General features: G+C 35.8%; 1 protein-coding gene across 1 annotated transcript in view; it reads left to right on the top strand.

Moving 5' to 3' along the window:
* pcgf5a (polycomb group ring finger 5a) overlaps positions 1–14,375 on the top strand; it is a 15,798-nt gene extending 1,423 nt beyond the window's left edge. The window contains exons 2-9 of the mRNA XM_073826825.1: positions 1,822–2,088; positions 3,882–3,978; positions 4,079–4,134; positions 4,257–4,316; positions 4,429–4,574; positions 4,659–4,757; positions 5,009–5,098; positions 11,415–14,375. Of these exons, the coding sequence (XP_073682926.1) occupies positions 1,977–2,088; positions 3,882–3,978; positions 4,079–4,134; positions 4,257–4,316; positions 4,429–4,574; positions 4,659–4,757; positions 5,009–5,098; positions 11,415–11,462 (708 nt within the window). The 5' untranslated portion in view covers positions 1,822–1,976 and the 3' untranslated portion in view covers positions 11,463–14,375. The remainder of the gene's footprint in view (positions 1–1,821; positions 2,089–3,881; positions 3,979–4,078; positions 4,135–4,256; positions 4,317–4,428; positions 4,575–4,658; positions 4,758–5,008; positions 5,099–11,414) is intronic.
* The last annotated feature ends 1,303 nt before the right edge of the window (positions 14,376–15,678 follow it).

The following is a 15,678-nucleotide window of genomic DNA, read 5'->3' as shown; positions in this document are numbered from 1 at the left end:
CATGATATTTACCTAATATCCTAATGATTTTTTGCATAAAAGAAAAATCAATAATTTTGACCCAATTTTGTATTTTTGGCTATTGCTACAAATATACCCGTGCTGCTTTAGACTGGGTTTGTGGTCCAGGGTCACATTTTGTTTTCAGGTGAATTTTGATATTGAAGAAATGTTGAACTTTCACAACTGTACTATCATAGACAGGTTGTGACTACTTATATAGTATGCTATTGGGGCATGTTGTCACGAAAAAGTCAGTTTGTTCAAAGACATACGTTCATGTCAGAGCAGAAACACCTTGCTTACCCTCCGTAAAGTACCTGAAATTTCACTTTAGTGGCCTGTACTGATATTCCAGTTTCAAAATTATTTACTAAACAGACAATTAAAGAAAAAATGGTTACTCAGAAAATGGCAAAATTTGTTCCAAAACTGTTAGCAATTGTGTTAGTAGGCAGTGACCGTATTTTGTGACTTTAAGCTGTGATTATATATATACATATATTTACCAACCAAAACAGTTGCTGTGATACATTTCAGAGTGCTAAATAAGTTGTTTTTACTCATATGTGACCCTGGGCCACAAAACCAGTCATAAGGGTCAATTTTTTGAAGTTAAGATTTATAAATGATCTAAAAGATGAATAAATGAGCTTGTTTAAAAAATCTGGAATCTGAGGGTGCAAACAAAACAAAATATTGAGAAAATCACCTTAAAAGTTGTCCAGCAATGCGCATCTTAGCAATGCATATTACGAATCAAAAATAAGGTTTTGATATATATACTGTAGGAAATTTACAAAATATCTTTATGGAGCATGATCTTTACTTAATCTCCTAATGATTTTTGGCATTAAAGAAAAATTTATAATTTCAACCTATACAATGTATTTTCGGCTATCACTGAAAATATACCCATACTACTTAAGACTGGCTTTGTGCTCCAAAGTCACATATTTACTCAAATAAATTTAGCTAATGTACAACACTTAAAATCAGCACTTCTAATAATCTTTAAGTTATTAATATAATGATAACCAACAACATTTAGTACTGACCCACTAAAATATAGTGGTAACACTTTACAATGAGGTTCATAAGTTAACATTAGTTAACTACATTAGTTAACATTAAGTAATAATGAACAATACTTCTACAGCATTTATTAATCTTAGTTAATGTTAATTTCAGCATTTACTAGTATATTATTAAAATCACAAGTTGTGTTTGTTAACATTACTTGATGCACTGTGAACTAACATGAACAAACAATGAATGACTGTATTTATTAGCTAACATAAACAAAGATTAATAAGTAGTGTAATAAATGTATTGTTCATGTTAGTTAATAACTAATGTTAACAAAGTACAGTCTACTTTTGGGAGACTTTGGTCATTACTGAAATCAGGCTCTTAAATATTCAAGACTTTGTTGTGTGTGCATTTGATGCAAAAGAAAGAGGGCCTCAACATCCCCGCTGAATGTGGTGGTTATTTTGTGGCCACGCGACCTTAACATCAAGCCAACGAAAACTCAAAAGTTCTCTTGAAATGACACACCCTTAGCTTTTCCCGTCTCTCCTGACAGGGACTTTCCTAAGAGTTTTCAGACTGAAAGAAGTCCTGAACTCTGATATACTTTGACTAACAAGGCTCAGCTCAAGTCTGGTTTGAGTTGGACTGGTTTCAAAACTGAATGTGTTATGTAATCAGTTTCGATTCTTTGCTTGTCGTGTGGAGGCGTAAAGTATAACTGGAAAGTCACTAAAACACTTAACAAGTATATCTAAAATTAACCCTTATTTGTCCTTTTTAAACTAGGGTCACTCTCTCAACAATAATGTCTTCAGATCGGAGTTGCAGCTGCCTCAGAACCGAGGCGATGACAAAATCACCGTGGCACCCCTGTGTCAGTGCACAGGCAGCGCTGTGACTCTAACTTACGATCTCCTGACCTCTGTGACCTTTGAGTCGAGATGGCGACCCACCGAAAGCACCTGGTCCGAGATTTCAACCGATACATCACCTGCTCAATCTGCCGTGGGTACTTGATAAAGCCCACTGCTGTCACAGAATGCCTGCACACTTGTAAGTCATCCATGTGTCTCACATTTTCTCTTTATCTCCTCTGCACCATTTGTTTTCTCTTTCTGAGAATTAAAACAAATGGTAATGGAAATCTGATATGGTTTTGTTTCATATGATAAGTTTATTGAAGACTTGTGTATGGTTCAGCTGTAGCACCTGCAGTATCTAAAAAAATGGCTGTTATGTCATTATTATGTAATAGAAAACTGGCCTGCCCATACCTGCTTATCTGACCTGCCTCATACCTTTGTTATCTCCAAAATCTATTTGTTTCACACTTAACATGCTTAACATCCTAATTCTTTGTCTAACCCACCAGAAAGTCTGGTAGATAATGTTTGGTAGATACAGCAGTGAGGGTGAACAGTGGGTGCTTGTCTGAGAGCAGAGGGTCACTAAAAGTGACTTGATTATATTGTTGTCAAAACTACAGACATTGGTACTGACATTTTAAAAAGAGTGTACCAACTGTGTATAAATTAAAATGACAGTATTTAAGAGATAAATTTACACCTAAATTCACCACCAATACACAATTTATACTTATAAAGCCACTAATAAAACTAGGAAATACTATAAATTACAAAACCGTAGTGTAAAATAGTGACCAACATCAGCATTAAAAAAGCAAACAATTTGTTTGTAACACTTTTATATTTTGTATATCGTTTAAAAAAAAAGATGTACTTTCTGATGTACTAAAATGACACTTGGATTTGTTTAGAAGTTTTTTTTACACAATTCTTTAGACACAATTAAAGAATAATATTTTCATTTATCTTTTTATATTTTCAGTTTTCAGATTAATTTTAATTAAAGTTTTGACTTCAACTTATTTTATTTCAAGTAGTTGCCAAGTCAACATTTTTTTAAATTGAATATTTATATTTTTATTTCAGCTGATCAAAGTTAATCTAAAAAAAAATCCAGTAATGTAAGAGTGACTAACTAAAACTACAAAACCAGTGTTGTATTAATACTTTAATTGTGTATAAAAAGTAAACAAACAAAAAAAAAACACTTTACAAATCTAACCAAGTCATTTTAGTAAATCAGGCAGTTGGCATTTTAAATCTTTTTTTGTAGCAATGTGCAAAATACATTTTTTTTTGCTTTTTTAATGCTGATGTTGGTCACTATTTGTACCGTTTTTCACTACTTTTACTTTTTTTGTAATTTATGGCATTTTCTAGTTTTATTGGTGGCTTAATGAGTATAAATTGTGCATTGGTGGCATTTATTTGTACATTTATCTGTTAAATGCTGTCATTTTAATTAGTACACTCATTTAAAAAAAGACATCTGATAGTTATATAGTGGCTCAAAATATATTGTTTTTAATTATTTTAACTTCAGTGACCTGTGTCATGTACAGTCAATCCAAACTTTATTCAGACATCTTCAACATTTCTCACATTATCACAGTTTATTTGCTATAGTTTAGAAAATGGTAATAAAATATGACAAGAACTCAAGAGAACTCTGATAGAAAGGTATGTAACAAAACACGGTCGGGTCAAAGTCAGGTAAAACCAAATTTATTGGTCCAAATTTTTGATCAGTTTTACTGGTAGTCCACTGTGAAGAATTTTTGGCTATAATATGGCACAGTTTACTTAATTTTGCTATTCTCACTTACATAAATGAACTGTAGTGTCCAGCACTCACTAGTAAAAAATATCAAAAATGATATCTGGTGTCTAAATATTTTTGGTTTGAATGTATGAGCTATTAAAAAGTGAACAAAAACAGTCTAAATCTCTTGTTTCTCTTCATATTCTACTTTCCTCTAGTTTGTAAGAGTTGTATCGTTCAGCACTTTGAGGAGAGTAATGAGTGTCCGGAATGTGGGATACAAGTCCATGAAACCAACCCTTTAGAGATGCTGAGGTACCCAAACTCACCCACACTCATTTCACACATGCACAGATTAAGTACACACATAAGTCCTCCTGTGTTTTTTATGGTATCTTGGCCTTTCTTTTTGTAGGCTAGATAAGACCCTGGAGGAGATAATTTTCAAGCTGGTGCCTGGACTAAGAGAGAGTGAGTGTGTTTATATATACACAGACACACATGCTTTTCTCTGTAATGCATTGGTAAGTGTTTCTATGTCTGTAAACTGCTTCTTAATGTACTTTCTTTAAATGATTGTGTTTATTTACTAGAGGAGGAACAACAGGAAAAGGAGTTTTGGAGAAAAAATAAGATCAAAGCAAACGGAGAAGGTAACGCTTATCTATTTCTTACACACACACACACACACACACACTGCATCTACACAGTATATACCAAATTACTTTAAGGTTAAAGGTCAGATTTCCTTTGTCTATTTTCTAGATGGCCCTAGGGCTAAGAAAGCTCGTCTAAGTGATGATGAGGACGATGATGAGAAAGGTGGAGACTACCACAGGAGTGATCCTCAGATCGCTGTTTGTCTGGATTGTCTGCGAAACAATGGCCAATCAGGAGAAAGCATAGTTAAGGTACACATAAGACAAAATAAGTATATGTATTAAAAATATGTGTGTTTTTATGTTTGCATTTCTGTTTATGTGTCTCTGCAACAGGGTTTAATGAAGAAATTCATCCGTTGCTCCACCCGTGTTACGGTGGGAACCATTAAGAAGTTCCTCTGTGTAAAATTGAAGCTGCCAAGCTCCTATGAGGTAAAATACTGTTTTATTACAGTCTCAGAGGGCTGTCAACACAGGCAAATGCTTCTCTGTGTGCATTGGGAGTTAATAGGTTCCTTTCACAGTTCAATACAGATATTAATAAATGAGCTCTTATCCATCTGTTGTGAAACTTGATGGTCAATGAAAATTGTTTCTGAGATTGTTGTTCTGAGATGTTTCACTAAATGTGTTTTTATGAAATGTAACTGGCCTCCTGTTGACTCTGTACCTGTTTCTTTCAGCTTGATGTTTTGTGTAACGGAGAGATCATGGGCAAAGACCACACCTTGGAATTCATCTACCGCACTCGCTGGAGACTACAGGGTGAAAGCGTAAGTGCATATGTGTGTGGGTCAAGTTTTGCCACTATTGTTTGGATTTAACCTAAAATCACCTACGTTGGATAGACCAGCTCACCATCCCCAGGAGAAAAAAATGCATTTTAAACATCCTTAATAATGACTCAATAAAAAGTCAGGGTTTGGGGATAAAAAATATTATTACTCTATGTCACCCCAATAGCATTACCCCATATCACCCCATATTTAGCTTTGCTTCATTGGCACCCGGTCCATTTTAGAATTTAGTATAAAATCTTGCTGTTTGTTTTTATAGCTCTTAATGATCAAGCTCCATTCTATCATAAATAACTTACTCCTCTGCCATCTACCAGACTTTTAAGATCTTCTGACAGGGCTCTTTTATCTGTCCCTTGTTTCCATTTAAAATCTAACAGATAGAGCTTTTTCTGTTGCTGCCCCCAGTCTGAACTTCCTCTGGACATTCACTTTGCAATTTCTATTACCATTTTTAAATCAGTTGAAAACTTGAAATCTCTACTTCTTAGCATTTTAAACATTTTTTTTATTATTGCTTTATTTTTTTAATTAGTTTTGTTTGGTTTTACTCTGTTTTTATTAAGCTTTTCTTTATTTTATTTAGCACTTTGGATAGCTTTGCTATGTTCAAATTGTGCTATATAAATAAAATGTGCTTACTTATTTACTCACTTAATATCATTGGCTCAATATAAAAAATAAGTTACTAGAAAGTTACTGCCACTTAATAAACTCTAATAAAAATGTATTTACAATCACATTCACATTCTTGAAGCTTGACTAATATTACCATTTCATTCTGCTGGTTTTAAATCAACATTTAATTGATTATTTTGTTCTGTTAACAATAAAAACAAAGCTGCCCATAGTTTTATGTTAAAAAATACAAAAAAATAGAAAAAATGAATGTTTTCTCAGATAAAATTTGCTAAATGCATGGTGTTAATCTTATTGTAAACAATTAATTCATGAATGTTTTACTAACTTTTTCTTAACTTGTAATTTTTAACCAAAACTTGATCTTCCCATAAAATGACATAATTTTATTGCCAATGTTATATGCCGATGTCTCCAATCTAGGGCTGTCACTAACGATTATTTTGGTAATCAGTCGATTACCCTGACGATTAATCGAGTAATTGGACAATTATACTTTTTTTTTGTATAATAATAAATAAACATAAGCAAACAAAAGCCTTGAAAATTACTTAAAATACAAATAATAATTAGTTCAAATAAAGCAGCGGTCACCAGACCTTCAGGCAGGTGTGTTGAGGCAAATTGGCAAACTCTGCAGGACACCGGCCCTCCAGGACCAAGTTTGGTGACCCCTGAAATAAAGTATTAAAAGCAAGTAATCATATGGTTTTATTGAACAAAACTGTTAAAATACGTAATGTATTATAAACAAGAAAACTTACAAAATGCCTGCAGAGGGCACCAACAGCCTGACGATTGTTTTTACACTTTACTGCGCAATCTAATCCTTGTTTAATATTGACTAAACATCATTTAATTCAAATGTCCAATTTATCTTTAATATTTGGGCATTTCTTTATAGCAGAAATGCTACAGCTACTGTCTTGATTATGTAGACATCAAAATGTGTAAAGTCAGAGTGAGGGAGAAAATCGCGATGAACAGTTAGCATATTGAGAAAGATATTTATGTGTATTCTCCTGTGTTGGTTTACAAATGATTTTCCTTCAAAATAGCGCACGTTGCATTCGCAGTTGAATGTTATAATACACCCAAAGTTTGAGACGCTCCACACATGTAAATAACAGTACATTCACACAAGACGCCGGCGCCAATGCCTCTCGTTTACTTTGAATAGAGTGACGTCAAGCGTTGCCAAACTGAATTGTGGGTCCGTTGCTCGCTGGCGAAGTTGAAAACTTTTCAAACAGTAACGCAGGCGTCAGCCAATCATATCGCCATATCATATCATAATCATATCTTTTGCAAATCCCTAACACAGACGCTAGCCAATCCCGTTCATGCAACACCAGAAAAGTAATGTGATTGGTTGTTGTCAATATGACGGTCATGTCAGCAACAAGATTGAGACATGCCCTCTGTCAAGAGTCGACGCAGGTGTATGGCGTTTAAATAGAGTCAAAAGTCGTGCACACGAAAACCACGAGCACGCTAATGCAGCAAGCGCGCAAAACAGACCCACGAGAGGAAAATAACAACGCGAGAGCGCATCTGTGCACCCGCGAGCGCGCATTTGTACACCGCGAGCGCGCAGAACAGTATTTAGGAGCGGAAATGAATACTGGCGCAAGCCCCTGCTGCCTAGCGTGCAAAACTGCACATGAGCGCTCGCGCGACTACTCAACACGCGCTTGCTCCTCGAGTTGACTTTGAGGGCGGGGCAATGACTTTTGTCTTCCCACCTGTGATTGGTCATTTGTTTAATCAGTTTCACAATTGTTTAAACATGTAGCAGGGCGAGGACAAGGCACGTTTTACGGAACCATTATGTCAGACCCGGAGCAGGTAATTTAATTTTTTTAAAGTCTTTGTGTTTCCAGTGCAAAATATTCAATATATGATATTGTATTGTACAATTTCGAAGGTACTTATTTTGTTTACTGCCTAATGCATGTAGATAAAATCATCTTGAATAGTTTGCATAGGACCTTAACGACTAAAAAAGATTAAATCCTAATAATCTAAATCCAGTGGTGTTGTGCTGAAGGCCTGTTGCAACTTGTGTAAAAGATTTTCCAAAAAGTGGTGTCTTAGCTATTGACAGAACAAAGAATAATTAATGAGATGTTAAGATACTGTGTCACTGTTGTGCAGGGCCGTGCACAGACCTTTTGAGGGGCATGTGCTGAAACTGAAAAAAGATCACCCCCCCAACCCCTCCACGAACCCCTCCACCACCAAACAAATAACACACCATAATATTCTTATATTATATTTAATTTAGTATTAATAACTTTTATACAGATAATATATACATGCATCAGCACATTCAGCAGATAGCCATAAAATCAAAATAAAATTTCTTATAATATATTTTACCTAGCTGACAAGGATCACTCGGTTGCTTTGTGTCAAACTCAAATGCAGTTACACCGCGGGTTTTTGACCAGCGAATGTGTGCAATTTGTCCATCATTAAAACGACGACATCACATTAAGTCAACATCACACCGGTGTGGTGATGCATTATATGAACCTTTATAGACATACTAGTGTTTATTTCATGAAGACAACGTTGCATTTATTCAAACAACAAGATATTTTACCATTACAAGACAAAGAAGTTCATCTGCTTCTGCTCTATGACTGACGTGCTATAAAGTAAGTTCGCTGCGCTCAGGGGGCGGAGTTGTGAAGTTTGACTGACAGTTTGAGCGGTTCTAAGAGATGCGCTTTTTAATGCCTTTAATTGGTTAAATATTTGTTAAAAAAACAAACAGACATAAAGGGTTACCAATAGCATTGATGTAACTACGTTAAGTTTCACTAATACCGTTTGTAATGTGTTCTAATCATTTTATAAACGGCATTACGATAATAGAGCAATAGGGGTCGGTGCTGTGGTTTGAATTGCATTTATGCTGCTTTGTTTAGTAAATTAGCATACTAGCTTTGTTTAGTAGATAGAAACGCCACTCAGCCATGATTTATTTACTGTATATTGTCAATGTAGGTCAAAACTAACCTTTAACATCCTAAATTTATGGGTTAGCCAGCTTTATCTTAAATTTGCTCATCTTTTTTAGTCGTTAAGGTCCTATACAAACTATTCAAGATGATTTTATCTACATGCATTAGGCAGTAAACAAAATAAGTACCTTTTAAATTGTACAATACAATATTATATATTGAATATTTTGCACTGGAAACACAAAGACTTAAAAAAATTAAATTACCTGCTCCGGGTCCGACATAATGGTTCCGTAAAACGTGCCTTGTCCTTGTCCTGCTACATGTTTAAACAAGAGTGAAACTGATTAAACAAATGACCAATCACAGGTGGGAAGACAAAAATCATTGCCACGCCCTCAAAGTGTCAAAAGTCAACTCGAGGAGCGAGCGCGTGTTGAGTAGTCACGCGAGCGCTCATGTGCAGTTGTGCGCACTAGGCAGCAGGGGCTTGCGCCAGTATGCATTTCCGCTCCTAAATACTGTTCTGCGCACTCGCGGTGTACAAATACGCACTTGCGGGTGCACAGATGCGCTCTCGCGTTGTTATTTTCCTCTCGTGGGTCTGTTTTGCGCGCTTGCTTCATTCGCGTGCTAGTGGTTTTCGTGCGCGTGACTTTTGACTCTATTTAAACGCCATACAGATGCCCCATGTAAATGTACCGTGAACGGAACTGCTCTGACTCACATGTAACTTACACGCTTTTAAAGTGAGGGAAAAAATTATTTGATCCCCTGCTAATTTTATGTTTGTCCACTGACAAAGAAATGATCAGTCTATACTGTTGATGATAGGTTTATTTGAACAGTGAGAGACAGAATAACAACAACAATAATACAAACAAATGCATCTCAAGAAAGTTATAAATAGATTTGCATTTTAATGAGTGCAAAACATGACTTAGTACTTGGTGGTAAAACCCTTTTTGGTAATCACAGAGGTCAGACATTTCTTGTAGTTGGCCACCAGGTTTGCACACATCTTAGTAGGGATTTTCCCATTAATCTTTGCAGATTCTCTCCACGTCATTAGGGTATCGAAACTGACATTTGGCAACTATTATTTTGTGTTAATTGTGTTGTCACCTTCTCACCAAGCTGCTTGGCAATGGTCTTGTAGCCCATTCCAGCCTTGTTTAGGTCTACAGTCTTGTCCCTGACATCCTTGGATAGCTCTTTGGTCTTGGCCATAGTGGAGAGTTTGGAATCTGATTGATTGATTGCTTCTGCGGACAGGTGTCTTTTATACAGGTAACAAACTGAGATTAGGAGCACTCCCTTTAAGAGAGTGCTCCTAATCTCAGTTTGTTACCTGTATAAAAGACACCTGGAAGCTAGAAATCTTGCTGATTGACAGGGGACCAAATACTTATTTCACTAATTAAAATGCAAATCAATTCAAAACATTTTGGTAATGCGTTTTTCTGATTTTTTTTTTTTTTTTGCTGTTATTCTGTCTCTGTTAAAATAAACCTACCGATAAAATTATAGACTGATGATATTTTTGTCAGTGGACAAACATACATAATCAGCAGGGGATCAAATCATTTCTTCTCCTCAATGTAAATAATTAAAGAACATATATTAATCCTGCATCGCATATATTTATGTAACTGAATTGTAGTGTTTGTGAATCCGCAATAGCATTATGCTTTATTATGATTTTAAGTGGGTTTAATATATCATGCAGCCTTAGAAAACGGTCTAATAATATGTTTTCAAGGATTCTCGTCAATGGAATGCGACACTTCCGGTATTTTGCCGGTTAGCCGACACAGGCAAAATTGATTTGTAAAATTGAGTACTGCATTCGAGAATTTTTAAAATTGAGTACTCGCATTGAATCGAGAAATCGTGACATCCCTACTCCAATCATTTGGTACATTTAAACTTTGCCCCTTTCTTTCAATTGACTACAAGTCCCATCCAATCAACAATCCATGTAATGAACCACAACCTTATCCTTCAGTTTTTATCAATAATCCGTTTCACTTGGATTTTCATCACAATATGGAAGAAAAGATATGCTACTTCTGTTACATCGAATCTATCAATTTCCTTTAGTGCAATGACAAAATAAAAGCTAATTTTTTAATTTTGAAAACCGGTTGTCTTTATAATATCACTTTTAATAGTTTTTTCACACAGTATGAATGAACATCTATAGCCAACTTTATATTTTAGGAAGGGGGTCCCTCAGCTGTGGATCATCGTAATTGGGTATCCTTGGCATCAAAAAGTTTGAAAACTCCTGGACTAGAACTTTGCCAGATAAATTATTGAAAAGTTACTTTGACCCTGAATATGTGAGTGTGTTCGAATGTGTGTGCGAGTGTGTGTGTGTGCTTATGAGAAGTGTGAACAGCTGTCGCTGAGTTGGTGGTGATTGTGGGGGGCAGGAGCAAAAAAAACTGCTCACAGCTACTGACAGATCTATGAGTCATATTTCTCCAGTTACACACACACACACTAGAAGTTGAGACAAAATCAGAGGACACATCGATGCCCCTAGGTTTGTGTTCTTGCCTTTTACACTCCAAGAAAGTAAAATAGAGAATGATGACGGTATAATGAAAATGATACCCTGCTTAAATCAGATTAATCAAAGTTGAAGTCATGCTTTGCTTTCGTTTTTACCCCAGGCTTATCCCATGGTTCTCGAGTACCGTCCAAGAATCGACTTTGGTTAAACAGCACTTACAGCTTTGCGGAAATCTCATGCAGACTGATGTCAAGAGATGAAGAAAAAGCCGAAAAACTGAATGATTGTGCCTCCGTTGAAAGACAACAACACAAAGCCCCATGACTGACAGGACTGCTCTCTTCTTCCTGTGCACTGCTTCAGCCTCTACTCCTCCATTCCTCCCTCCTTCTTGTTCCTGTTTGACAGTTGTGGCTCCACCCACTGGCACTGTATCAAGTTTGATGATTATATTCCTCCAAAGCTTTCTCTGCATGTTGTCTCTATGACGACGCCTTAGCGTAGAGCGGCCCGTTGGGATTATCTGATAGCAATCTAGCACAGACAGTAAGCAAAAACTCGGCGTCCCGGCCAGGTGACAGGAGCGAGGGGAAATGGAGACGTTTTTAAGATGAAGTCTCACTAGGTTTTAGATTAGCCGTTTTTATCCAAGAGTTTGCACTAGAGGCAAATCCAAATGTCTCGCTGTATTGTTGCTGTTCTGCGTTACCTTTACACTCTCGCTCTTTCCTTTTAGTTACTTTTCTCTCTTGCTCTCACCGCCCACACTGTCCCTCATAAATTCAGTGACTCTTTTTCATGTCATCATTCTCTCTCCCTCACACAAACTCACTCTCTCTTTCTCAGCCTCTTTCCATCTTCCCTCACACTCTCTCATTTTTCTCCAATGGTGTTTTTGGCTCTGGTCTGAAGTATTGATGGATCTCATTCAGTTGGAATTGAATGAGAGCGCTGTAGACGTCCCAAAATAACAGCACTGAAAGGCACTCTGGGTAAGCGCTTTTCCTTCACATCGAGCTGAGGCCAAATCTTACATTTACCCAAACCAGATCATTATCTTAATAGAATTGATCTAACAATAACTGATGCCAGATATGCTTAATGCGGTAATTCACAGAGAAATCTCATCTTTAAAAACTGTTGAATGGGGAATGACTGAAGTGTGCCAGCTGCATCTCTCTAAGAGCAGCTTTGGCTCACAGGCTAAACATTCTGTTGTTTCCTGTTTAATCAGAAATGAGATAAAACAATCAAATTCACCTCAACAGATGTTCGAGTTTTAAAAGCAGCACCCAGAATGGTAATAAAACACGTTATACAGTGTTTTTTGTGGGAAAACAACTGTAAGAAAAGTCCATATCTAATATTTCTCAATGTGCTCTTCTACTACGTAGCATATAGCAAGTCATGGACATGTTTGTGAGGAGAGAGTTTAAGATTCAATCATGTTGTTTTAAATATTCTAGTTAAGAGTGTTATTTTGGACCAGTTCAGATAAGGTCATAGGTAACTTTCTAAGTTTGTTTACATGACAATGTTGATATTTTATGTATGTGTAGTAGCCTATGATAGGAATATTCCATTCGAACTCCTAAACTAAAAACACCAAACTGAAAAAAGTTGCCAAACCAATTTTATGCACATTCCCAGAATTAAAGGGATAGTTCACCCAAAAATGATAATTCTGTCATTTGTTCATCGTCAGGTTATTCCAAACCTGGATGATTTTTTTTTTTTCTGTTGAACTCAAAAAAAAGGTATTTTGGCGAATATGGGTAAGCAAAGAGTTGATGGTCCCTATTGACTTCCATAGTATGGGAACCATCAACTTCTTTTCTTTTTCTTTTTTCAAAACATCTTTTGTGTTCAACAGAAGAAAAAAAAACTTAAACAGGTTTGAAACAACTTGGGGGGTGAGTACACTGTAAATAAAAAAACAATTTGTTGAGTTAACTTAAAATAATTTGTTACCCAGGTGCCTTAAAATTTTAAGTTCAGTCAACTCAAATAAGTTTAGTCAACTTGAAATGTTAAGTTGTACTAAGTGACAACTTAGATATTTGAGTTGACTAAACTAAGATTTGGTTTGTTAAACCTAAAAGCTGTGTTACCCGGCTGCCTTAAAATTTTAAACTTAGATATTTAAGTTAATTTAACTTAAAATTTTAAGGCAGCCGGGTAACACAGCTTTTAGGTTTAACAAACCAAATCTTAGTTTAGTCAACTTAAATATCTAAGTTGTCACTTAATAAAACGTAACATTTCAAGTTAGTTAATTTTAACGCAGTGGGGTAACAAATTATTTTAAGTTGACTCAACAAATTTTTTTTTTTAGATGATGACAGGATTTTCATTTTTAGGCGATCTGAGTTCAAAACGGAGCTTTGCCAATCCAGATTATATTCCTCAGAAAATTTTATATGATGGTACTTAATGTAGAACAGGATTACATTTGTTTTGGATCATCTCAGGGGATGACAACTGGTGAAATGAGGGTTTGTTCAATGTTCTTCACTTCAGCTTTGGAATCAAGGAATCATAACAATGGGTTTTTGAAATTAGAAAGTTACTACAGTTAATCAAAAGACAGAAAGAGACTGAAATTCTTGGCAACACCGTTTTCAGTTGATTGTACCCATATGTACCAGTAGTGGAAATATGTTTGTCCAAATGTTTCTTATGACAAGCTAAACCTACCAACATGATCTGTTGTACTGATTCTTAAAAATCATCTGCACTCTCTGTCAGTTCAGTGGAATTGTTGATGTTGTTGTTTAGGACAAAGGCCACTGGCTGCTCTCCAAAATCCAATTTCCTCCCCACTAAGAAAACATGCAAATCAAATATGAAGTGTCTTTGAGCTCTGATTATAAATACAATGTATTTTTGTATGTTGAAGCACTTATGTATATTTGAACATATAATCAAAAGATTTTATGTCGATGCTTGTCTTTTTCCTAATAGATGATGCTGCTTGGGGTAATTTATTCTTTTTTTATACGTCCCACCGCCTGCTATGTGTGTTCCTCTTGTAAATGTTCGCACTGTACATGAAAAGCTTCCTAATGCTGTTCATGACCTATTGTTATTTAATTAATGAACATTAAAATTTAAAAAAGTTTTTTCTTTTATTTCTTTGACTATAATCCAGAAACATATTTTATTCAGCAGGAAACATTTTGAAGTCTTTTACACTTGCATGGCAATGTAACTCGCTGTTAGATCTCAAGCTTGTCCTAGATTTATTCACATTCATATGGCCTCATGGACTAAAGCCTTTGAAGTTGTTGAAAGGCATTCTGTAAAAACACCATTTCAAGTATGAGATGATATTAGCATGAGTTTAAATCTGACAATGAAAAACAAAGACAGGAATGAGCCTTCTTTTAGACTGTTTCTATGCACAGCTCTCTTTCTCACTCACTTTTTTTCTCCCCCACTCATGCACAAGGAAGTGGAATGTGACATGCATTCCTGTTAGTCTGTGCATCACTTGTTCAGCTGTCTGTTGGCCCTGCTGTTCATCTTACAAAAGAGAAGGTCAAAAATACTTCATGTAGGGCAAAGGCAGTACATACTTAACCACAAATATGTCCATGCCCAGTGACATGGATTGAAGTTACAAACATCACTGTTGTAAAGGTATGATTAAGGATTTTGGAAAAACAATGTCAGCAATAACTTGCTTAGATGTTTACATGTTTTGCAGATTTTGAAAACTGAAAGGAATCAGTTACCCAAAATACTTTAAATGTGAAATCTACATTATATGTCAACATCAGCAATAGATCCGAATATAAATATGTCCAGAACACTCACGTTCATCTCGCATATGTAAATAAACAAAGAAAGCCCGCCACTGTCTCTCTCTTTTTAGTCTTTTCTTTCATCATTGCAAGTCACAACAACTCTATTTTAAGTCAGGATGAGTTGGAGAATTCACAGCTCATTTGTTAAACAGAGAAAGTGAGACTGAATCCCTCCACCCCCTGCTAACACTCCAACATTAAACCATTACTGAATACAAGGGAAGCAGATTACAAACATGCACAAATGCTGAAAGTTTTCATCTTATTTACAATGGATTACATACAGTCAGGTCCATAAATATTGGGACATCAACACAATTCTAACATTTTTGGCTCTATACACCACCACAATGGATTTGAAATGAAACTAACTCTGTGCTTTAACTGCTTTAATTTGAGGGTATTTACATCCAAATCAGGTGAACGGTGTAGGAATTACAACAGTTTGCATATGTGCCTCCTACTTGTTAAGGGACCAGAAGTAATGGGACAATTGGCTTCTCAGCTGTTCCATGGCCAGGTGTGTGATATTCCTTCATTATCCCAATTACAATGAGCAGATAAAAGGTCCAGAGTTAATTTCAAGTGTGCTATTTGCATTTGGAATCTGTTGCT

Source organism: Garra rufa, chromosome 21 (genome assembly GCF_049309525.1).
Source record: "Garra rufa chromosome 21, GarRuf1.0, whole genome shotgun sequence".
Classification (NCBI taxonomy): domain Eukaryota; kingdom Metazoa; phylum Chordata; class Actinopteri; order Cypriniformes; family Cyprinidae; genus Garra; species Garra rufa.
Note: the sequence above shows the minus strand (reverse complement) of the source record. Positions and strands in the feature narration are given on the sequence as shown.